This window comes from Temnothorax americanus, unplaced genomic scaffold (assembly GCF_048541705.1).
Source record: "Temnothorax americanus isolate GAGA-0224 unplaced genomic scaffold, ASM4854170v1 Scaffold6, whole genome shotgun sequence".
Lineage (NCBI taxonomy): Eukaryota > Metazoa > Arthropoda > Insecta > Hymenoptera > Formicidae > Temnothorax > Temnothorax americanus.
In genome coordinates, this window is record NW_027509751.1 from 2,690,390 (window position 1) to 2,716,157 (window position 25,768).

The following is a 25,768-nucleotide window of genomic DNA, read 5'->3' on the forward strand; positions in this document are numbered from 1 at the left end:
CAAAATCATTTGGAAAAATTAAAATTACTAGATGTTAATTAAAATTCTTCCTATATAATATAATTAATCTGAAGATTAATTTTTTAATCATGTACATAATATCTTTCGGGAATTTTATAGAGATATTATAATGTCACAAATAGCCAAATCTGTCATCATCAGAAACAGATTCTCGCAAAGTCTATAAATTTTCGGCAGAATGCCAGAAGTACGAGAAAATCCGTTAACATCAGGATATGCTGGCAGATTGCAGAAGCCGAGCAGAATCAGTCATTTTCTAATCATTTAATTAAGTGATATATTCCATCTTTCATATATTCAAATTACAGATAAAATTCGAGCCTAACGCGGGCACGCCAATAAACGCCAGTCTGCCGCAATATTCTGCTCGAGCCACGGTTCGAATTAATCGAATTAGCCTCTAACGAGCGTTGCTCGTCTCGCGGAAAGATTGGCGTTGCCGGCAATTAGACGTGCGGAGGCCTGCGGAGAACGTGAGCGTCACAATTCGCATCTGCAATCGCGCGGCTCGCCACTCGCCACCGCCAACGAGAGCCACGCCTGCGAATCGATAAGCTGCGGCGGGCGCTCGTATCTCGCGCCGAGATGCACGCCCGAAAATCGGCTGACGGAGCAACGGAAATATATACGTGTACCGAGCATTTCTCTTGCCTCTCGCGCGCCGGAACGAAGTCATCTCGCGTCGACGCGACGATACGCCGCTCGCAATTGACGCAACCAATCGAATATATACCGATATATCCTTCGTGTTTATGTCGAGAGGGCTCTCCGCGGGCAGATCTATTAGCTTCGCCCGCATCCAGCATTAGGTCCCAATCAGGGCACCGGCGGTGCTCTTTCGCAGCATCTCGGGCGATCATCAGGGGGCGCTGAGATTTTGAAATTAACGGTCCTAACGCGGATTATTAAGTTAATGTTACAGAGCTATGCGTAAATCACGTCGTCGTTGTAGTTTTGGGAATTTAAGCCGAGGTATCGTAGATTACGTAATCATATTTGATATCTAAAAATAAGTCGAATTGTTGCAAATTTTATATTTTGATGTTACAAATTGTTTAAATTGGGGATGAAATTGCGATTCTTTCGTATAATTTTTATTGTGTTAATTCTCGCGCCTGCTGTTAAATCGTTTTTCTATCAAAATAGATTTTTTTATTTATTGTTAATTCAAAATTTTTTTTATTTAACTAACAGAATAAAACAATCGTTCAAATGTATTATGCGAAAAGTCAATTTGATGGTATTTTTGTGGAAAATTGTATACAATGAGTAACTTGAGATTTCGCAGAGTGATCGAATATTTAAAAATTCGCTCAAGTGTATGGATTGAAAAAGCCAATGCGATGAACGAAGGGCTCTATTGTATAGCCGTAAAGAATTTTGCCGAGCGGCTCTTCGTTATTCCATTGTTAGGAAAATGGAAAAACTTTCTATTATACGCATGGAACGACTTGTTCCATGCGTTAAACAAGCAAACGTCTATTATCGAACAAAAGGAAAAAGAAAATAGAAGTATGATCTCGAATATCAATCACGTTCAACCGTTCCGACGGATATGTGTTCGCGAGATATGTTCGCCAATCGATTTATTTCGCAACGCATCTCGTCGATCGAGAAATCGCGTAGGATTTCGGACTGTCGAAGCTCCAGTCTGGTAGCATAATGTTGCGCTATAGCGGATCCTCTTGAAATTCGGAGAATCGAAGCAGCGCGTTTCTCTGGCGGCGCGGCGCGCGGCGAGCAAGCGAGCGAGCGAGCGCCGCCGCGAGCGGCGCGAAGTTGGCAACGCTGCCGTCGCGCGTCGGCCGCGCGGCGTCCGCGAATCGCGACGGCGCGGCGGAGGCGGGCTCCGCCAATCGCGCGCGCCCAACATCCTCCCCTCCCCGCCGTCGCTCCCGTAGAGGGCAGAGGCTTGAAAATCTGTAACGGCCACCGCAACCGTCGCATACTCGTCTCTGGGCTCTCGCGACGCGTTAGTCTGTACTCGAGTCAGTTCGATAATAAAATCGCCGTTAATCGCCGCCGCGTTCAAGGTACCCCAAGAGTCACTCTTTTCGTGAGGTCACAACAAGACTCCGCGCGAGCAACATGAGGGAGATCGTCCACATCCAGGCCGGCCAGTGCGGTAACCAAATTGGAGCGAAGGTAGGCGAATTCAGGCAATCCCGGGGGCGATCTAGAAATCGGCCGTACGCGCGCGAAACCGAGACCGCCGGCGTCCCGCGTGTCCTTTGTTCGCGGTCAACTTCTCGTCGGTCCGAAGAGGACTGTTCTACCGCGAGACCGTCGACGTTCCTTCGTTCTTCGCGCCCGCTCGCCCTAAATTCGAGATCGTTCCGTCGGCGACACGAGTGACGCGATGCGATAATCACCGAGGGCGTTCTCGGTCGCCGGGTCGCCGCGCCATTTTTCTCGCCGCTCGATATCCGCGTCCGAGAGGAGGACCGTCGTCCGGTGGGAACGAGGACGTCGCGTCGGAATTTTCGCCGTCGCTCGACGGGCACACTGGTACGCGAGGAAAGCCTCGGGCAGCCTCGCCCGCGCGGCGGGCGGTCGAAGACCTGTCATGGCGACAGGAGCTCGCCGGCCGGCCGGTATAGTTTAACGGTTTTTTCCTCCCCCCCCCTTCTGTCGGGCCTTTTCTCTCGCCGTACGACCGCGTTCGTGCGAACGCGTCGCCGTCGTTGCCGCGCGTCGGCCATCTTCTCTCGCCGTCTCCCGTGTATATTTCGCAATTTCCGCGTAAGCCGTCGGGCGACCGCAACGGAGCACAGGACACGCGAACGGGGCGAATCGTTCGCTGAAATTTATCTGTTACTTGACCGGGAACGGAGCTGGGTGTGGCTTTCTCTGGCGACGAGAGAGAGAGAGAGAGAGAGATCGCGCGACGGCATCGACCGGCTGCGCGCGCATCTCTTTCTTGCTTCTTTTCGTTCCACTGACATTCTCTGCTTTTTCGTCTCGCAACAATCCTGGCCGTCGGCCCGCAAATGTTGCCTCGCCTCCGCGACGTTTACTCGTAAAACATACGGGCGATCTATTTTCAATAAGAAATGAGATGCATTTCACGCTCCAGACGCTCCATTCGATCGCCGCGCCGGTTCGATTTTATCGCGAATATGAACCGGCTGGTCGTATTTTGTTTCTTGTACGTTCCTTTCCTCGTTCCCCCGCTCTGCGTCTCCCCCCTCCCCCCGCCGCGCAGGCTGCAGGCTGGCGTGTGTTAAGGGTGAGCACACACCGAACGAACGAATGCCGATCCCGACGACGGCGAGAGATGTTTTTTGGTCCATTCAGTTGCTACGACCGCTCGCTGAGCGGCTAAGGCTGCGGTCCACTTGACGCTACAAATGCTTTGGAGCGTTCTTCTCCTTTTTTTCTTCATTGAAAGAAAAGAGAAGAGGAATGCTTCGAAGCACTTGTAGCGTCAAGTGGACCGCAGCCTAAGTAGCAATTAACCGTTTTGCTTTGCAACTGTTGTAAAATTTCCTCGTTAGAGAAACGCGATCGATCTCTTCGCGAGATCTTCCAGACCTTTCGATCCAATCGTTCCGGGCATTCGTGAGAATCGCGCGACTCGGGCAACCGTTGGCACGTTTTCGCGTCCGGTCGCGGTGTGCACGCCCCTTAAGGGCAGATGGAATTCCTGCGCCACGTTCGTCGACCGCCTGGCGCGGCGTCGCGATCGCGTTTAACGGCCACGCCAGCGCCCGTCGGTCGCATGGCGTGGTGTATTTTAAAATTTTTATGCGACGCGCCGTGTTAACGGACAACCGGACGGACGGACGGACGCGTGGCCAATGCTGGCCACTGCAATATCACGAGTCGGACACGCTCGGACGCTCGGAGTCCCCGCCGCTAATCGTGCGAATCGGCGTCTCCGTTTCCTACGTGCACGCGCTCCATTCCCTTTTTACCGTCGCACACTTCTCACCGACTTATCGATCTCTCCGTCTCCGATATTTTTTTCTTTTTTTAATAAATTAAGTTATTCGAATAGCGTCGCGTTTACAGAAACGTGAGAGTCGCTTCTGGTAGCGCGGGTTTAATTTTTGCCTGAATAAAAATTAAAAGCGACAAATATCTTTAACGCTACGGGACGGAAATAAGTTTAGCCTGGAGAGAGTAATGATTCAAATGTTTATGTATAAATTTGTTTACGTAAAGATCACGTAAGCCCACGCAATCGCGTGTTCGTGATGCAGGTCGGTCTTTTGCAACGATTGTTAATCTTATCTGAATAAGCGACGATAAAGATTGCAGGATCGAGGAGAAGGTGATCGACGTTTGTCGTCACGCTTCCGTAATTTTTAAGGCTGCTGGCACCAAGTCAATGCCCGTTTCTCGAGCTGTCTACCTATCTCAATCGATCCGAGGTCACGGTAGCGTAACATCAAAGGCTATTTTTTTTACCTCCCGCTTTTTTTTTACAGCAGACTAGTAGTAATGAGAACGCATATCGATTAGATGGAAAATGTTTTCTAACTGAAGAACCCGAGTAATTGCTTTCGCGATAAACTCTCCGATGCACTTTGTTTTCAATTTTCAACTCGTCCAAAATCCGCGATAACATTTACCGATAACCGACAGTTATCGCCGAGGATGCGTAAATCGATAAGAAATATGTACAGTTTAAAAGCCTCATTTTCTATCTTTCAATTCTGGAAATTCGGGAATCAAGAGTAATTTGTTATCTCATGTGTTCACGCTGTACAATACCGCTGATAAAATATTCAACATCTTTTATTCGTCCAAATTCCAGTAATGAAGAAAGAATTTGGTTCAATATACCGCAAAATATACCGTTCAATATTCCCCGGTAAAGTTTACCAGAGGAGATAAGATAATTGTTTATTAAAAGATGTATAAGGGGTGTTTCGAGAAGAAGCTCGTGCCTGCCGAAAAAAACAGAAAATTGAGGCGAAATTACGATAAAAATTTAGTGTAGTTACAGGGCCTGGCTTTCCATCTACGCGAGCCTGTTATGTAACCATTATATACGAATGTGCCCGTTTAACGAACGTCTTCGAGTCCAAGGACACCGAGTCTCGGCGTTAGCACGGCAACGCGCTCCCAAATAAAGGAAGCCGGCGATATATCCTCTCTCTCGCCATTTTCCTTCGCATCACCTCGGCCCGTTTCGAACCGTTTCGCTCGTTGCCGACAAGCCGGCCCTCTCTTTCTCGCTGGATATAGCCAGGTGTATCGATCGCGTCGAGTCGCAAAGGCCTGGGGGTTTTCGCCTACTGTCGCGACTCGATGACGATTACTATTTTACGATTTCAGTTTTCTTTTTTCCTTCGCGTTTCGGTCCCGAAATATATGTTGCAGCGGGATAAATATAATTGAAGTCGTCAACAATATCCTATCGCCGACTGACATTATCTGTAAACGACACTCGATCTATTAAATGGTATCATACATTAATAAAGATGAAAAGCGTTTAACTAAATGTTACTGTTTTGAAATGTGTAACAGTAATGTCTTTTTTATTGCGAGTATTTTTTAAGAGATATATCTGGGCTGCGTTCCAAAATTCACTCTAGTTAACTAAAATGCTACAGTGTACGTGACGTAAACTATAGATTTTAGTTACCCAGAGTGAATTTTGGAACGCAACCTGGTTTATTATCAAGTTGCATTTATGAGCGAGTACCTTGTAATCAATATGCAGCCAGTTTACGTCCTCATTTACGGGATTCTATAATTTTTATATTACCTTAATTGCAAAAATATATGTTCTAAATCTACCATTTGAACGAGATGCGTAATTAATTATGGTTATTATTTCTACACGCGAGCATAAGCATTCGTATAAACTACATGAAATAGAATCCTCGATAGAATTCATTGTTTCCGTTCACTTCAATGTTTTTACTATTCCGTGTAGCTGTAACATATTGGAGTACAGCTCCAATATTCACTTCGTGCCGTTACAACCAGCTGCTCTTATAGAATTGTGCATTTTGTAACGGGAAATAGTCCTAACAATTCTCATTTATTACTAGCTGCATTATCTTATCGCGTTTTGTGGCATAATATTCTTAAACGATGCTTAAGGCTCATTAAGAACCTTTCCTTTAAATCTGTATATATACACTAAATAAATATATTTTAATACGAAATTAAAAAAATGTTAAATATAAAATAGGAGTTCTTTAGAAAATACTAATTATATTGTTCTACTGTTCTTCATACATACATACATACATATACGTCACACATATACATATATACATCGCATTCCTGTATAGTCTAGCTGGATAGACGACCACAACCCTTGGCGAATTAGTCCTTTTTAGCGTCTCTCTTTCATCTGCCATAAGCGGCAATGCAATCCATTAAAGTCAGTGGGACCCTCGGGATCACTCGCATCAGACCAATTGCATCGCGTATCCGCTCGGTGGTTACGCAACGCGTAAGTGCAGCGTCGCGCGTGGCGACGTGTATGCATTTAGAATAACGGCGCGACCTTTCGCGCTTCTTCCGGTCTCGCGACGACGACGGTCCGCGTCTGTCGCCAGCTGTTGGCGACGTCGAAGTCCTAGGTGCGAGACTCGACTCGAGAAAAATGGGGAAAAATTAAAAATAAATGGACAAAAACAAATCGCTGCAGTGCATAACCGAACGATCATCGTTCATGTTAATCGCACTGTCGTTTTACAATCATCTCTATATATAGCGGTGACATTGGTGACTCATATCTGACTGTAACATATACATTGCGCGGCCAGACTGGAAGAGGTGGAGGAGAGGAAGAGGAGGAGTTGGGTGGGGACAGATAGGGTTAGGTGATCTTAGCTTTCGAACGACGATGATCATATATGGTCACTGCTTAATACACCCATCGTCTCCATGTGGGACGTACGTACCGAACGGTAGGCGGACCTGGCGTTTTTACGGTAACTTTCACGCAGATTGTATGTGGACTTTGAGATTATTCAATGACAATTTCTTGGGAAAAAAAACTGACGATGGAAATTGCGACGCAGCGATAAGGCTGTCTGCAACGTTCTTATTTACTTTGTTTCTTTTTTTTTGATTGAGAACTTATTAAATAAATATAAAATGAAAACTAAAAACATTGCAGCTTTATTGATAATGCGATAATGTAGTAAAATATTCTTTTAACCATTTCTAATTTTATAATGAATAGATAGTTACGAAATGCACAGTTAGCTACAGCTGCAAATGGCGAAATCATTTTTCGTTTTGCGAATTTCTAATTGAGGACAGACAAATTGGAAACAGCCGACTTCTGTAATGGAGCGTCTTGATCGTGAAATATCGAGAGACTAGAGATGAGTAATTTGCCAAGTGACGTGTAATTTTATTATTTTGCCACGCTCCGACATAAAGTTGCATGATATCCCCTATGATAAGACAATTGAACTATCAAGACGTTATAATTACGTTAGTCTAGCCATTCTATTTGCGTGCCCTTGTACTTAGGAGGATATACACGTATCTCTCGCACGTCGATTTCCAGAAATATACCGTGGGGTCCTTGAACCGCGTTTCCCGAGATGAAGTGGAGATGCATCGTGGACCGCACGCGGTGCGCCGACAATTTCGCAATTAATTTCCCCTTTTGTTTGCAAATAAGGAGTTGCATCAGACACGCCCAGTCATTCTGAATTGTATAATCGGAAGGGAGGAAAAGTCCCAAACTATTTTCTTTGCACGTAGAAATTAATCAGAAATTAATTTGCCTCATTAATATTAATTAATATATGCGAACACTGAAATATTGTCTCTCTCAGCAAATCTTTTGCGATTCGCCATTCACGGATTACTCGAGATTGTCCGGGTGCATAAGTATTCAATTTAAAAAATTACGCTCTCTCTTCATCGCGACGTTAAATTGAAAGACATTTACAAGCGATTAACATTTCAGTCTGAAGTGCCGATTATGATTATCACGGTGAAACGAGCGCTTCCGGGAGATTACGTGGCGACGTGGTCCATTGCTGAAGCGTCGTACTCATTGCATCGCGATGCGCTTCGACGAGGCGATCGACCGGCCGCTGCGAGACAGGAGCGTACCGCGCTTACGGGACTAATTAGTCTCGATTATCGCTCGGGCGATTCGGTTACACCATCGAGAGGCGGGCTGGCTTTAAAAAATGCGAAAGGGAAAAAAAGAGAAACGTAATTCGATGCGCGGGCCTTGGGATATTACGATTAATTACACGCAGAGTTATTCGCCATGCGCGCGAGGTCGTTGAACGGCGAACTCCGTTCGCGCTTGATACAATGGAAGGCTGGAAAACGGATGCGAGGATAATTGCGGGGAGAAAGCCGGTGCGCGAAGCTTCCTTCCTACGCGCGGATGATGCGTGATTCAGAACGCGTATCTAATTTTTATGGCAGCACTGACTCGTTACGGCACTTGCTAGACGAAGAAATACGCGCCGCACCCTTATTTCCTTTATCGAATATAAGAAGCAGTTATCTCGCGCCTATAAACTGCTTCTTATTAGCCCGCAATGATATATTAAGATGTAAAGTTTCTCTTTTTAATGGAAGTATTCTTACGAGGTGACTTTTTTGTATTGCAGTTTTGGGAAATCATAAGCGACGAGCATGGCATTGACCCGACCGGCACCTACCATGGTGACTCCGATCTCCAGCTGGAGAGAATCAACGTTTACTACAATGAGGCGTCCGGCGGCAAATATGTGCCGCGTGCCATCCTCGTCGATCTGGAACCCGGTACCATGGACTCCGTGCGCTCGGGACCGTTCGGCCAGATCTTCAGACCGGACAACTTCGTGTTCGGTCAGAGCGGCGCTGGCAATAACTGGGCCAAGGGCCATTACACCGAGGGCGCCGAGCTGGTGGATTCTGTCCTCGATGTCGTAAGAAAAGAGGCCGAGAGCTGCGACTGCCTGCAAGGATTCCAGCTCACGCACTCCCTGGGCGGTGGTACCGGCTCTGGTATGGGTACTCTGCTCATCTCGAAAATTCGCGAGGAATACCCGGACAGAATCATGAACACGTACTCCGTCGTGCCGTCGCCCAAGGTGTCCGATACAGTCGTCGAACCGTATAACGCCACTCTCTCCGTACACCAGCTCGTCGAGAACACCGATGAGACCTACTGTATCGACAACGAGGCCCTTTACGATATCTGCTTCCGCACCCTGAAACTGTCGACGCCGACGTACGGCGATCTAAATCATCTCGTCTCCCTCACGATGTCCGGTGTAACGACCTGTCTGAGGTTCCCCGGACAATTGAATGCCGATCTTAGGAAACTTGCCGTAAACATGGTGCCCTTCCCCCGTCTCCACTTCTTTATGCCTGGCTTCGCGCCTCTCACATCTCGCGGCAGCCAACAATACAGAGCGCTCTCCGTACCGGAGCTCACCCAACAGATGTTCGACGCCAAGAACATGATGGCAGCGTGCGATCCTAGGCACGGCAGGTACCTCACAGTCGCCGCCATCTTCCGCGGTAGGATGTCGATGAAGGAGGTCGACGAGCAAATGCTCAACATTCAGAACAAGAACAGCTCGTACTTCGTCGAGTGGATACCGAACAACGTCAAGACCGCCGTGTGCGATATCCCGCCGCGCGGTCTCAAGATGTCCGCCACGTTCATTGGCAACTCCACCGCCATCCAGGAACTGTTCAAGCGCATCTCTGAACAGTTCACTGCCATGTTCAGGAGAAAGGCTTTCCTTCACTGGTACACCGGCGAGGGCATGGACGAGATGGAATTCACTGAGGCCGAATCGAACATGAACGACTTGGTGTCCGAGTACCAGCAGTACCAAGAGGCTACCGCGGACGAGGACGCAGAATTCGATGAGGAGCAGGAAGCTGAGGTCGACGAGAACTAAGAAAAAAAAAAATATATATATATATCCCGCGACGGAAGCGACACTCTCCCTATTCTCTCTCTCTCGACCGAGCGATAACGCAACACACCCTTCACCCATGCTTCTTAACTCGTGTTATCTCTTTTGTATCTTTTTTTACGGACTTCTGTTTCAAACTTTCGCGGAGCGCGCGCGCGTTTTTCGTTGCTGCCTGTCAATATTGCACCTAGTGCGATAATTCGAAGAATAATTTCTTATTTTTGATTGTGTCTTTCTACAAGATTACTTTCGATTACTAATTCTCGCGCGCCCCTATCATCCACTGTACAACCGCCGAAAAAGCGGCCGCTACATATTTGAATAAATTATTATCATATGAATCTGTTGTCACTCGCACTACCCTGATTATTACACAGACCTCTAGACTCTAGTGCTATTGAGTTTTGTATTTTCGGAGACTTCTATGTTTATATTCGTCTGTTGTCATACGTAATTTTATACCATGATAAAATAGGTGTGAATAAAGATCCATGAAATATACGAAGAGAGTATTGATTAGACATTCAGTTATATACATATATATCTGATATGAGCTATATTTTGAAAATATTTATGGGATAAAAATGTCACGATTGCAAAAAAAATAAGTTTTGAATAAATGTACGAGCGCTGCAATTATTACAATAATTTACTTGAAATTTGGATCGACACAGAAATAAGATACATTAGTTGGACTCGACATTTATCAAGTTGTTTTTTCAGTGTGTGTTTTCCATAACTAAAAACGGCCCGGTGTGACATTCCGTTCGTTTTCGATATCGAAATCACAAATTTCTGATAAATTGGCGATTAACTTGTCAAATGATATCTGCATTATCTTATTGACATTGAATAGGATTATTTATTTTTTATTGTTTGACATTCGGAAAGAAAGATTAGAGATTAAGAACGATGAATTATATACATAATTAATTTTATATGATCTAGTGTTATACAGTTAGAAGTGTGACGAATAATTTTGCTCGTTGAATTAATCGACGAGTATGTTAATGATAGTTTGATCGAAAAATCGCTTTTTTTTTAACTGAAAGAAATATAAATAAACGATCTTTAGCTTTCGCTATCTTGCTGCATTTATATCAGCTATCAGAGTCTTGTTTCTATTTTTAAATTAAATTATAGATATGTGTTCCACTTTTTCTCAAATGTTTATTGCATTTAATTAAATTTTTTTTTATTGCTTGCAAAATAATGTGCATCTAAGTGTATGCAATATGTAAATGTATGAATATCTAAAAAAAGTATCCCTAAATGATTGCAAATCAATCATCTCTACAGGAAAAAGTCGCCTTTATTTTTTTTATTATAAAAATACGAAGCACTATAGGAGCAGGCCTATTTGGCGAGTCATCCTTATTGATTTATCTGTATTTCAGAGACATCTGTATTTTTATCGAGCAACACGATTTTAAATTTTTTAATAGACTAATGAATTGCTTACATAATTACCAGTACTAGTAAAAATGGGGAGTACCGACCGCGTCTTACCGACGGAAGTTACAAATTAACTCTACCGAACTTTTACTACACGCAATTCTTCGGTACTTATATTTATCATACGTTAATCTTGAAAGCCGATAATTTCATTTACCGTCTCATATTTCCGCTTTCTGCACAATAATTACCGTTAAGGAACAATAATGATATTTAATTATGACTACTCGTAAAATTAATCCGCGTTAAATGTACGCGTCTTGCATCTCGCAGTAGAGTTTAGCAAATTCTCGCATGAGATGGTAATTGCGCCACTTTAGCGGCCGCGAGGTATACATTGCTTCGCCATCATGGCATGGCGAAAGCAAAACGCTTTGCATCCGCGCTGCGGTAACGAAGGAGAGTCGAGCGCATCGCTCCGGTTGTCGAGCTAACGGATTAACGGAGAATACGAAGATACAGTCCGACGGAATCAGCGCGTTTTGCGCCAAGATCGACATACGCGTTTCATGGACCAAACGCGTACAGAGTCGAAAAATGCGACGATGTGTTGCATTTTCGTCCGGGACGGTACTTAATCGGCATGTAAAGAAACTCGAGCTAGCGCTCGAAGTTGGAAATAACCGCGACCGCGTTGCGACCCTGCGCTTCCGGTCGCGCCTCCTTCGCCCCTATCCCGAGATTATTACCTTATCTCGGTCCTCTAATTTTGCACAATTGACCACCGCCTCCGTGGCCCGCGTGACATTCTCCCACGATCTTCGGTTCCCCTAAATTGATTCTGCCGTTTTAACGATCAGCTCATTTTATTGCTCATTTGCTTCGTGATTTTTGCTCGCGTAGCAGAGCGTGCAAAAAGAAACTTAAAATTTTGTAATTATATATATAACTAGATAAAAAAAATATAAATAAAATAATAAAATACAAACATAAATAATTACTTGATAGGACGAATTATAAAATATATTGTTATTATAAATGACGTAAATCGTGCGACGTGTACGGAAAATTATCGGATTCGATTTTGGCCGTTCGCCTTTGATAAGACGCAGACATCGACCTTAATAGAGGCGACATGACTCATCGCGTGTCTCGCTGTATGTCGACCGTCTCGTCTTACGAATTCGATCCATCGCCAGGCGCCGCACGCAATAACAAAGTACGCGTCGTACGTGCCTAGCTCATTAAGAAATAAGAGATAAGCATCGTTTTCTGCATATCGTGCCGACTCATGTAGTCCCTCCCTAAAATATATTTCAATTTTATCGAAATTTTCTTTCTAAAAAGTTGTTCCATCTATATAAAGTATTTATAAACAAAAGTATGTCCCGGGAAAATGCAGGTTTAATCTTCGACGCCCAGACTTCGAAGTACCCTCATAAAAATATCAGAAATTATAACGCACGCGATTGCGAAAATTATCTCGCAGTTTTATTTAATCACCCGTACCCTCTGGCAGAGGGTCGATATACAGAAAAGAAGAAATGTCAAATTAAAACTTATATGCATGTATGTACTCTGATATACGCAACATATAATCTTATAAGAATTTCAACTTTTTATTTCAACTCTTTTTCCTTGATTGAACTATTGTTCAACGCGATATAATCTCATTTCCAAGATTATAGATTGTTGGAGTACATAGTCTTGAGTATACAAGTCTTATTGATTTCCCGAGTCGAAATTTTAGACCTATTTTCGACCTGAATTTTCTAACGTCTGTATATAGATGCTAGAGAGGATCAATGTTTAATTTACATGGAAACTTTAGTCCTACTTAGCGTCTGTAAAATAGCAGAAAACGTACGAAATGCTACTTGTAGGTTCTAAAGAGGACGTCAGTAAAGCCTCGTAAAAGCCTGATGGTCCTCTGGAACCTACAAGTAGCATTTCACATACGTTTTTTGCTATTTTAGAGACGCTAAGTAGGACTAAAGTTTTCATGTAAATTAAACCTACATTGATCCTCTAGCATCTACAGATGTTAGAAAATTCAGGTCAAAAATAGGTCTAAAATTTCGACTCGGGAATTGACACCTCTTTTTTCTGTGTAGCAATTGTTTCGTTATTGCTCCGTTTGACAAAAAGCGCGGTTTGTCTTGCCGATTTCTTCCCGAATATCGAGCGAGTGACCGCGCGCGTCGCGTCGCGCCGACGACGACGCGGATGCGCGGATGTTTAACGGGAGCTGAGGACAGACGTTACAATAATAGACGGAGGTGAGTCTTTTACGACGTCGAGGGAAGACCGCGAAGGAGCCCGGCGCACAGCTGGAGACGGAACGCGACGACTATCTCGATTATCATCATCTTCGACGAGGAAAGCGCTGCTTGAATAGTGACTCACGAGATAAAGACCCCCATCAAGCGTTTGACTCCGGCCGTGTACTTTTGGAATCTTTTTAAGACCGACATCCTGCTCCAAGAATTCGCGGTACGCGATGACCGCGTAGATGCGTTCCGCGCGTTACAGCCAATTGTGCGTTGTAACTTGAGACGACGATTAAACTGGCCATTACTATACTTAAGCACGAACGTCTGATGTTAGTAGAAAAATATGTCAAATATTCCATTTAAATAGTTTCCATCAATCATTATACTTGTAGAAAGTGGTACGAAATTCTGCTACACAAGCGTAAAAATAAGTTTTTAATTACTAAATAACTGAAGAATTAATATATATATTAACTGTGGTATTAATTTAATTAGCTGTACATAATGCACGTGATAATTATCTGAAAGTTCGGCAAAGCGATTAAACTGTAAAATTGTTATAATTAAAAGCGCTATTCTATATTTAATCTTATATTTCATTTATATATATATATATATATATATATATATATATATATTACATCCTGACATTTGCATGCGTCGGTGGTAATTATAGACATTAGCGGACACGCATGTGTGTTGCCCCAGAATTCATGTGACCGAAACGCTTCCGTTAAACGTGATACCACTGATACCTTCGCCTGCATTCAACCAGGAGGAAATACTTTCCAAAAAAAGGAAAAAAAGAGAGAGAGAGAAGTCCTATCTCCTGTTACAGTTCCGGTGAATGAGCTTCAAGGTAATTCGATATAAAGAATAATCGTACGGTCTCGCGACGCATCGAACAATATTTCGCACGCGAGCCGTAATTGGCCCGCAGCTTCCGGGAATTAATTTGCAGCGCGGGTGATTAATACGCGTTATTAATTACTTATTCTTCAAAGGCCCAATTTCGGAAATGCTGGAAGAAAAACGCTGCCGATAAAAAAATGACCATTCGCTTTGCTGACCAGAATAAGCCTCGCGCATCCGACTGGAAGCGGTACTCGAGGGATATGCGCAGATTTTTGCATACGCACGGGGTTCGCATGCGTTCCCCTTTTCGGGGGATGTAACCCCGGAGCAAGAACGAACCTCCTACCGTCCGTTCCTTCACCCTCTTTCTCTCTCTCTCTCTCTCTCTCTCTCTCTCTCTCTCTCTCTCTCTCTCTCTCTTTCTCTCTCTCTCCTCCTTCTTCCTCCGTCGCGACGACGGATTCCTCCCCGCTCCTCTCCCGAGGCTTGATCCCGACGTCGCGTCGTCGAGTGGTAGATTCACCTCGGGAGAGTGGAGCTCAGGACGCCGGCACGAGTGCGTTTCCCTCACGTCACGAATACCGCTTCGACGTTCATTCTCAGGCTCGACCAGCGACTCGGCTGGCTGCACTCCTCGGCTCGGTTGCATTCAGCCGCACGCACGCACTCCCGGCCCGACACGCCGAGCGCGCACGCACGGATCCTCGGCATACCCACGACACAGGACAGAGAAGGTTCCCGGCAGGTCCAGGAGGAGAGATCAGCTGTTTTCCTTCTCGCCCCGTATCGCTTTTCCGCGCTGAAAGGAAGACAGGATGAGGGAGATCGTGCATCTGCAGGCTGGACAATGCGGCAACCAGATCGGCGCGAAGGTAGGTCGACACGACAGCTCCGAAAAGACATCTTTTTCTACGCTTCATACATTTTCACGCATACGAAAAGAATTTCATAAAACATACTGGGATACCTTGATATTTTAATGGGGCCAATTGCGTAAATTTAGAATTAATTTTTCCTTGGCGAAAATGTAAGAGATAATTTATTGAGACAGCGATACTTTTAATTTATTTATTTTATAGCCCTCGTATATATATATATATATATATATATATATATATATATCTTTTTTAAATATCAAACATTATACTTGCACACATCGTACTGGTGGGATGTAATTTAATGACAAATTCTGCAACAGATTTCAAATTGTATCTTTATATATTTTTATCCAATTTTGATAAAAGAAAGCGTTTTTAGATAAAAATAGATTGTCAAAAGAAAGTATCGAGGAATTTTTATGTTGATGATAATATTGAATATTCTAATATATTAGAATTTTATAATGAATATTTAATAATTGATGAAATAGTTCTAAATCCGCGGGCGAGTTTTTAATTCATCGATTAAATTCAGCGCAAGAAGATGCAAACAGTCAATAGCTTCGGTATCAAAACTCAGAAGCATGAATGGAAGTGATTTATTCGGGTACACATTTACACAGTCAATAAGGTGTGGAGTACAGAAGCGTCGATGGGACAAGAATAAATTATCTATTAAAAGATACGCGGTGTCCGGAAATTAACTGTAAATCCGTTTTACTTCGTACCGAGACGACAGACGACTGTCAATTAAAGCGCGAACAAGTCAGAACAAGTCAAGTATTATGACTCATCGTCTTCGAGGCATCGATCGAGGAGTTCGCTCGAGGCACTCTCGTGGTTTTCGGCGCTCTTCAGACCCTCTTGCCATTTTTTTTATATTCAAATAAACGACACACCGGAAATTATCCGTCAAGTGGTCACTTCGGTCTTTAAGGGATACAATCCTTTTTAAATTAAATATTTTTTGTACGTTATATATATCTTATTGAACGCGTTATATTATTCTAATAATAAAAAGAGTTATTTCTATAAATTCTTCCTATTCTTCATCTTTCTGGACAGAATCGATAAACTCGGTGGAGAGCAATAACCATGTACATACAATAAGCATGTACATACGTTTCGTCGCTCCATAAAAAAAGCAATCTTACTTGACGGTACATAACGTTCGACCGTGACTGTAATCGAATTGAAGATAAGGCGGCGCGCAACGAATGAAATTTAAAGAACCGCACTCGTCTCGACATTGAAGACCCCCTTCGACCGAAGGGCGCGAAGTGATCCAAGTTTTAATCGCGCCGGCACACGATGGCAGGAAACGACGATCGCGTATACTTGAAGAACACTTAAGATTCTGCAGTAACCGCGTTCGCCGTTTATCGGCGTGAAAATGAGTGGACGTGGAAGTGCACGTCTCGAAATTTGTTTTATGGAATAAAGTCAATTGTATGAAAAATTAAATTAATCATTCTGCGTCTTGGACAAATATCCAAAGCTGGTTTATAATACACGACCGTAAAAAATAGTTTCTGAGGCTTAAATCGGATAATTATATCGCGAAACCGTGGACCGATTCGTATAACTGAAATTGAGTGTTACTGTTAATTAATTTTAGTGCCGGTTGAGTCTGAATAAGGTGCGTTATTCGACACATTATACGAAGCTAGTATTATCGCGAAGCACTACAGATTCGCTAATCTCATTGATCGTGTTCGTAGGCGTGACAATCTGGACGTTCGCGATACATCCATCGCAATTACATTTGTTATTTCACAGACAGTATCAAGGAATTTCATCTTCCGTAAATCAGGCAGTTTATAATCTTAATAACTTACTGTGTATTTATCATTTTATTTCTGTGCCCTTAACTCTATTTTGAGATATTCCATATATATACCCATACATTTTCGCGTTATTGTTATAATTTTGCAAGCAGTTTAAATTATTAATTGAAATACAAAGTACGCATAAAATCAAAATTACTCTGTGGCACGTACTTTTAATTTTATTCAATAAAGTAAACTTTCTGCTTTATCGAGGTTTGTCTTCGACAAATAATGTCTTATCAATTTTCTGTGTAACTTTGTTACGAATTAAAAGATGCTTCTTGATATTTCGTGCGGCATTGCTCATCGGGCAATGACGCATACCAGATTGTGAACCAGAATACGGAGTACCAACCAAATGAGTCAGAAAAAATTTTTTGCCAATAGTATAGTAAAAGCCAAGTAAATTTAGTTCGAGAATGTGAATGAGAAATAATATAATCGCGCGGATAGCAATATTACACTAAATTGATACGGAAGACATGTTTATCCATTAATTAATTAAAGAAGCTTATTAATAAATGCTTTTACATATATAGCCCCCAATTTATATCTATACTTATTTACTAGATTTAGATTAGATATTCTATCATTAGAAATCTGAAAACAAATGATTGAGACGCGCGAGGAAAGTACAGTCACTCGTTCGAACGAATCGATCTGTCAATCCTATACTGATTCGATTTTCGCAATCACTGGACGCATTTTTTCTGTCGATCCAGAAAGTGAAGCGCTCGTAAGATTATCTTCTTCGAAAAGGATCGTCCCTTCTCTTCGTGGATCTATCGTCGGTTTCGCGGCATCGTTTTCCGCTCGAAAGATTTTAACGATCGCAGCAAGCAAAAGCGAAGTTCCTGTAGGATTACGGACACAGTCGTGATCTACACGATGATTGTACGACGATGTTTCTCGAGTAATCGAAACACCGGTTGAAAAGCCAAGATAGTCTCGCTAGGAAACGATCAGTGAATCGGTCAAGCGATAATAATTATACCACAGTTTCACGTTTTACGCGATTCCGAGCATCAACGTAAAATCTTCTTAAGAATTTATCAAACCTAATTTTTCTTCGTATCTGATATGCGCGACAATATATTCCCAGTAAAATACCAGTTTGTAAAACAAATTCTCTATCTCTCGACGAATTCTGTTTCGAATCGAACGTGGCCGTTTCCGTGCGAGGAATGACAACTAATCTCTGTTCGTGTTCGTGCGATAATGAGCGTCGCGTACGTGATGCACGTAAATGCAGCGAGGATGCATTTAGAATAATCAGGGAGGCCCATTTCGCCGAGAGGCGGCGGCCGAGGCGACCGGCACACCGGCTCGCTATTAATAGGCGGAGAAAATAGTAAAGACAAGACAAATGGAGAGAAGAAATGTTTAACGGGAGGGTGGACATGAGCCAGGGGGCACAGGCCGCGTTTAATTCCGTACGTCTCTATTTTTGGATGTCGCGCGTGTTATCCTTGTCCCCGGAGTTCTCGGGGTGCACGCGCGCTCGGCTTCGGAGGGAAATTGCCCCTTCGACACGTCGAGTGGCTCGCAGGAAAAGTGTAGTAAAATAAACCTACGATAAGCTATATATTTACAAAACATTAAGAGACACTCGCTATTCTTGTATTGAACTACTTTTCCGGTTAGATTATAATGGATATATGTTTGGAAATAAGTAGACTCTGTTTAAACAGTTGGCTTCCAAAATGTTAATGTTGACAAATCACGTTGCAGTTCTGGGAAGTTATTTCTGAAGAGCACGGCATCGACCAGTCGGGCATTTATCACGGTGACAGCGATCTGCAGCTCGAACGAATCTCCGTATACTATAATGAAGCGTCTGGTAAGGGCATATGTAAATATTACGGCTTGCGCGCGTTCTTCTTCTTATCTCTTCGTTCTTTATATATAGAGCAGATTATAATTTAATTTAAATTCAGTCTGCTACACTGTTAAATATTGAAGAATGAAATTTGAACCTTGCGTTAAATAACATTTTGTTATTTTTAACTATGTCGAATCGTGTATGTTGAAATTTATTATTTTAACGCAAATCAGTATTATTTTAATTTTATTGGTTTAATTAAATTAACATTGTTTTAGTTAAATTAAACGACATATTGAATTAGGAGCAGTGACCTATAGGTCTAGTTAAAAATGATTCAACTTGAGTATAATTTGACACTAGGAATTTAACAGCATATTTGGAGTTGAAATTTATTTATTTATTTATACGTACCAAGTTTGAAAAATATTTTCTTATATTTGCAATAAACAATTTTAAATAATTAATTTCAAATAAATTAACAAACATAATAATATATAATAGATTACTTGGTATATCTGACTTCTTAGTTGAAAGATATACGCACAAGGATGAACATACAGTTTAAAATAGGAATATTAAAAACGACAAGAAAGTAGACATAATACTTAACTAGATAATTTAGACTTAACTAGATAATTTAATTAAGACTAATTAAAGAGATAAATTGCACAGAATCTTTTTAATTACTTCGGCGGATTCTACTGTCTTCGCGTCGAAAATAACAGTAACGAGAAAGATAGAAAATCGCGTGTCCTGCACCGACGGAATGTGGGAGAAGAGGAGCGTTGAGACACGTATTTTACGCTGAAAATAGCCGTCTCTCCGTGGTCGAATTTTAAGGTTGTAAGTTGCGGCTACAACACGATTGCTCAGGACTTCTTGTTCGCGTCGCGAAAACGAGATTATTTCCGAGAATGAAACGTGCGGCACGTGTTCCACGGTAGAAACAGTTTAATTAACAAACGAGTGAAATGTACGCACCACCCGTCGTCGTGAGTGATTTGTTGTTGGAAATAGATTCGAATATAGGCGGAAAAAACTCATGTCTTTAAGTTCTTACATTTGTATATCTCTCTTTTTTTTATTTATATATATATATATATATATATATATATATATAATTTGATTTTAATATTTAATATAGTATATAATTCAGCATTTAATTTATATTTTCAGAGCCATATTATATTCAATCATGTTATTCAATCAAACATTCTACTAAGCACTGATAATTAATACGAAATATTTTATCAGAAACTGATTAAAAGTAAAAGTACATATATTTTATCGTTATTAATTATGATTATTCATATCTACCATAAAATTAAAATAATTTTACATTGTAATGCTAATTAAGTCGCCTAATATAAATCTTCATATTATCCTATGGTAGCTTTTCATTTGCAAACGATACAGGTTCCATCCATGTATGTACGCATTTCCGTCGATTATTATGATCGGCACGACTTTTCGGTAGAATAACAATATCGGTCAATCTAATATGGACGTCTTGACGTCTTGAATCACCGCGCCTATTGAGTACAATTATATTACATTCTATTCATCGTTATTTCAATACATATATTTAGCAATGAAAAAAGAAATTTTATTGTTTTTTTTTTACTTAGCAAAATATTTTACAAGTCGTTCTTTTTTCGAATATCTTTACGCATCTCTTGTACTTCTAAAATATCTGAATGAGCAAATGTAGGTATATTATTTGACTTTTCATTTCGTTTTTCTTTTTCCCCATTACAGTCGCGACGTCCACGAATGGGGGGAAGTATGTACCGCGCGCGATCCTGCTGGACTTGGAGCCGGGAACGATGGACGCCGTTCGTTCCGGCGCTTACGGAAAGCTCTTTAGACCGGACAACTTCGTGTTCGGGCAATCCGGGGCGGGTAACAACTGGGCGAAGGGCCACTACACCGAGGGTGCCGAGCTGGTCGACTCTGTCCTCGACGTGGTGCGAAAGGAGTGCGAGAACTGCGACTGCCTGCAGGGTTTCCAGCTCACCCACTCGCTGGGCGGTGGAACCGGATCCGGAATGGGCACCCTGCTGATTTCGAAGATCCGCGAGGAGTATCCCGACCGGATTATGAACACTTACTCGGTGATGCCGTCGCCCAAAGTGTCCGATACCGTCGTGGAGCCCTATAACGCGACCCTGTCGGTGCATCAATTGGTGGAGAACACCGACGAGACGTATTGTATCGATAACGAGGCCCTGTACGACATCTGCTTCCGCACTTTGAAGGTTTCCAACCCGAGTTACGGCGACCTCAATCACCTGGTCTCGCTCACTATGTCCGGAGTAACCACTTGTCTTAGGTGCAGTGCATAAAAAATCCATGACAGTAATAAGCGAATTTGTAAAAGAAAAAATACAATTCTTCTAATTGTCAATACGTGACGCAGATGAAGAAATAGCAATACGTAAAATAGATAATATTTTTTCTTGTTTTAAAAATAATAGTATATATTAACTAATAATCTTCGTTGAGAGAATAACATAAATTCGCTAATAATGAAACTTATCTCGCAAGCATGGTTCACGAATAAAGCGTATTGACTTCTTCAGGTTTCCCGGCCAGCTGAACGCCGATCTGCGGAAGCTCGCGGTGAACATGGTGCCCTTCCCACGTTTGCACTTCTTCATGCCGGGCTTCGCGCCTCTGACATCCCGGTCCATGCAACAATATTCCGCGCTCTCCGTGCCGGAGCTCACGCAGCAGATGTTCGACGCGAAGAACATGATGGCGGCCTGCGATCCGCGCCACGGCCGATACCTCACCGTGGCGGCCGTCTTCCGCGGCAGGATGTCGATGAAGGAGGTGGACGAGCAGATGCTCAGCGTGCAGAACAAGAACAGCTCGTACTTCGTCGAGTGGATACCGAACAACGTGAAAACGGCGGTGTGCGACATCCCGCCGAAGGGCCTGAAGATGTCGTCGACCTTCATCGGCAACACCACCGCCATACAGGAGCTGTTCAAGAGGATCTCCGAGCAGTTCACGGCGATGTTCAGGAGAAAGGCCTTCCTCCACTGGTACACCGGCGAGGGTATGGACGAGATGGAGTTCACCGAGGCCGAGTCCAACATGAACGATCTGGTGTCCGAGTACCAGCAGTACCAGGAAGCCACGGCGGAGGAGGATTTCGAGGTGGAGGAGTGCGCTGACGACTTCGAGACCTGCGAGCAGGAAAACTGAAACCAGCGACCAGTTTTCTCTTTTACTAGGCTTATTTTCAGCCTCTCTGTCTCTGATGTCTCGTCATCGTAGGAGCTCTCGCATGAGACCGATCGTGCTCGCGAAAAGCCGTCTTTTGATACTTTTATATACGATATGCGATGCGCTTTGTAATCGCTGAGACGGACGTAATATAGGCGTTCAAGATTACTTTTTTACGAATCGTGTGATACCGAAATATATTTATGAAGATCAATATTTGAAGGCAAATGATGTCGCGACGAATATTATATTAATGCGAAGAATAATATTATTTAGAATGTAAAATAGCTTCTTCTATTGATCTTGTATTATGTATCTATGATACGCCTATGTTATATTCAGCTTTACTAGTGATAATCATAAGGATTTTGATATGTCATTTGGAGGAACATGGCATAGACTGGAGTGTAATAAAAATCGTTGAAAAATCAAATTTTTGTATTTATAGCCACGAAAGAATGAAATGTCAAACTGTAATGGAAAAATGTCATTTTGAATTCTCTTTTCCATAATTTTTCTCAATATTGTAGTACCTGCTAAATTTTTGATAACCCTTGTACTATACATATTTAGATTTTTTATATTGCAATACACAATCTTACGTATAGCAATTTTATTCAATCTCGATAGTATCTATATTTTTTACAAATCACAATGCGTTTTGAAAACGTCGATATTAATCGATTTGCTTATATATCAATGGAGACAACTTCTTTCAAAAAAGTTTAAATTTATGCGTCGTTATTTTGCATATAGTAATTGATTTAAAATCCAATTTTGGCGAAGTACTTTTTATTATTCTGCATTTTCAATATTTCCTTATCTAAAAGAAATGATATCTTGTCAAAATTAAAAAGACTCTCCTCACGCGCTGTATATTTATCTTTATCGTTTATGATTTATATATTATTTAAAGAATACAGGATAAAATGTAATCTTATACTTTTAACGTATTACATATCATAGATTGGGCGACATTTCACCTCTGAAGATAGTAGCTACGGTGAGAAATAACACGCGCAATAACACGCGTTCTCCTTTATTGTACGCAATAATAAAGTGTTTGCCCCCTCGGGGCACCGATGAGATAATGCGTGATCGCCAATTTTTGCCGAGGCCTTGGCTTCATCAATGTCAGTTGACCAGAAGGACGATAACGAGTTCGATAACGAGACTCGCGCCTAAACACCAGCGTTTACTCGTCTTATTTAAGAGGCGTATTTATATCGAGCGACGTACAATGTCATTAACTGATAGAGATGATATTATCTGTGTAACAAAGAGCCTTAATTGAGTCGTGTGAGTTCCTTAAGCATTAAACTACAGCGTACTTAGAAGAATCCATTGCAATATTAAATCGAAAGACCAATTTGGAGTTTTTCCAATAAGTATTGTCTTTTATAAACTTCACCAAAGTAAGCATACAAATCACTAAAACATCTAAAAATTCGTGTATACGGACAACACATATACAAAACGGTATAAAACATTCATTAAAAAACGTAAAAATAACAGATACAAAAAGATTATACAAAAGAATCGTCAAAGAATTGTGCAAGTGCGCGCGATCTTCCGTGTTAGATTCCTCTCTCTTCTAATTTTCTATTTCCTCTTCATCCACTTCTTCGTTATAGTCTTCCGCCATCGCGTCTTGATACTGCTGATATTCCGACACCAGATCGTTCATGTTCGATTCCGCCTCGTTGAACTCCATTTCGTCCATGCCCTCGCCGGTGTACCAGTGAAGGAAGGCCTTCCTCCTGAACATCGCCGTGAACTGCTCGGAGATCCTCTTGAACAGCTCCTGAATAGCCGTGGAGTTGCCGATGAAGGTGGCGGACATCTTGAGGCCGCGCGGCGGAATGTCGCACACCGCCGTCTTCACGTTGTTCGGTATCCACTCGACGAAGTACGAGCTGTTCTTGTTCTGAATGTTGAGCATTTGCTCGTCGACCTCCTTCATCGACATCCTACCGCGGAAGATGGCGGCGACTGTGAGGTACCTGCCGTGCCTAGGATCGCACGCCGCCATCATGTTCTTCGCGTCGAACATTTGCTGCGTGAGCTCCGGCACGGTGAGGGAACGGTACTGTTGGCTCCCGCGAGACGTGAGAGGCGCGAAACCTGGCATGAAGAAGTGGAGACGGGGAAACGGCACCATGTTCACCGCGAGTTTCCTCAAATCGGCGTTTAATTGACCTGGAAATCTGTACCCATTTAAGATAAATTACGTATTGATTTACAATCTTTTTATCAGTATTTTATATTATTATATTAATAATTTGTTTCAACTTAATAATCATCATTTATGTATTATAGACCTTAGACAGGTTGTTACGCCGGACATGGTAGCCGACACGAGATGATTCAAATCGCCGTACGTGGGAGTAGTCAGCTTCAAAGTACGGAAGCAAATGTCGTAGAGTGCTTCATTGTCGATGCAATAAGCTTGATCACTGTTCTCCACCAGTTGGTGAACCGACAGGGTAGCGTTATAGGGTTCCACGACCGTGTCGGAAACCTTGGGAGACGGTACCACGGAGAAGGTGCTCATGATCCTGTCCGGGTACTCTTCTCGTATCTTCGTGATGAGCAGAGTTCCCATTCCTGATCCGGTACCGCCGCCCAAGGAGTGCGTGAGCTGGAATCCCTGCAAGCAGTCGCAGCTCTCGGCCTCCTTCCTCACCACGTCGAGCACCGAGTCGACGAGCTCCGCGCCCTCGGTGTAGTGACCCTTGGCCCAGTTGTTGCCGGCCCCCGACTGGCCGAACACGAAGTTGTCCGGTCGGAATATCTGTCCGAAGGGTCCCGAGCGCACGGAGTCCATGGTACCGGGTTCTAGATCGACGAGGATGGCACGCGGCACGTATTTGCCGCCGGACGCCTCATTGTAGTAGACGTTGATCCGTTCCAGCTGAAGTTTCGAGTCGAACTCCGAGTCTCCTTTGTAGATGCCCGTAGGATCAATGCCGTGTTCATCTGAAATTACCTCCCAGAACTGCGAATGGTTAGGAATAATTAAGAATTAAATTGTGAGAAGAGAGATATATTGGTATACGATAGAAAAGACAGAAATGTGTGTGTGAAATTGTTAATCGAGAAAAGAATGATCGTGATAAAAGAGTGTTGTATATTTAATTAAGTGACATTTCTAACTAAATGTTTTAAAAAATTGTATGTAAATTAATAATTAAAAATTTTATATAAGTTTTTTAAAGATATTTATTCAAAACATAATGTTATGCTTAAGTGTGATATAGATATTAACTACTACAAATTAACTAATCAAGATTGACATTATCGTATTATATATTTTGAGAGATACTAACCTTGGCGCCAATTTGATTGCCGCATTGACCGGCTTGGATGTGAACAATTTCACGCATTTTGTATTAGTTATTCTGAAATTTTAGAACAAAATAATTGCACGGAGTTCAATAATGATTATTCTAATAGCCGTGGAAGAAGTCGGTCCTCAAAATTCAAGGATGATAAAACGAGGAGATCGCGGACTTGCCTAAGATGTCATTAAAACAGAAAACAAGCGACTGCCAAGTTCTCCTTGGTGACTGTCTGGCCACCAGTATAATTT

The 25,768-nt window shown here is 42.5% G+C and overlaps 3 protein-coding genes across 3 annotated transcripts; 2 read left to right on the plus strand and 1 right to left on the minus strand.

The window, feature by feature from the left end:
• The first annotated feature begins 1,944 nt into the window (after positions 1-1,944).
• Positions 1,945-10,228, plus strand: LOC143904942 (tubulin beta-1 chain). Its single transcript, XM_077419955.1, has 2 exons — positions 1,945-2,166; positions 8,583-10,228. The coding sequence occupies exons 1-2, from the start codon at positions 2,110-2,112 to the stop codon at positions 9,867-9,869; spliced, it is 1,344 nt and encodes a 447-aa protein (XP_077276081.1). The 5' UTR covers positions 1,945-2,109; the 3' UTR covers positions 9,870-10,228.
• Positions 10,229-14,929: 4,701 nt separating this feature from the next.
• Positions 14,930-22,609, plus strand: LOC143904946 (tubulin beta-3 chain). The gene is made up of 4 exons (XM_077419961.1): positions 14,930-15,282; positions 18,849-18,957; positions 20,701-21,274; positions 21,525-22,609. Exons 1-4 carry the CDS (start codon positions 15,226-15,228, stop codon positions 22,153-22,155), a joined length of 1,371 nt encoding a protein of 456 aa, XP_077276087.1. The 5' UTR covers positions 14,930-15,225; the 3' UTR covers positions 22,156-22,609.
• A 686-nt stretch (positions 22,610-23,295) lies between these two features.
• LOC143904947 (tubulin beta-4 chain-like) lies at positions 23,296-25,744 on the minus strand. Its single transcript, XM_077419962.1, has 3 exons — positions 25,506-25,744; positions 24,498-25,174; positions 23,296-24,383 (listed from the first exon to the last, which is right to left on the minus strand). Exons 1-3 carry the CDS (start codon positions 25,560-25,562, stop codon positions 23,771-23,773), a joined length of 1,347 nt encoding a protein of 448 aa, XP_077276088.1. The 5' UTR covers positions 25,563-25,744; the 3' UTR covers positions 23,296-23,770.
• Positions 25,745-25,768: the final 24 nt, after the last annotated feature.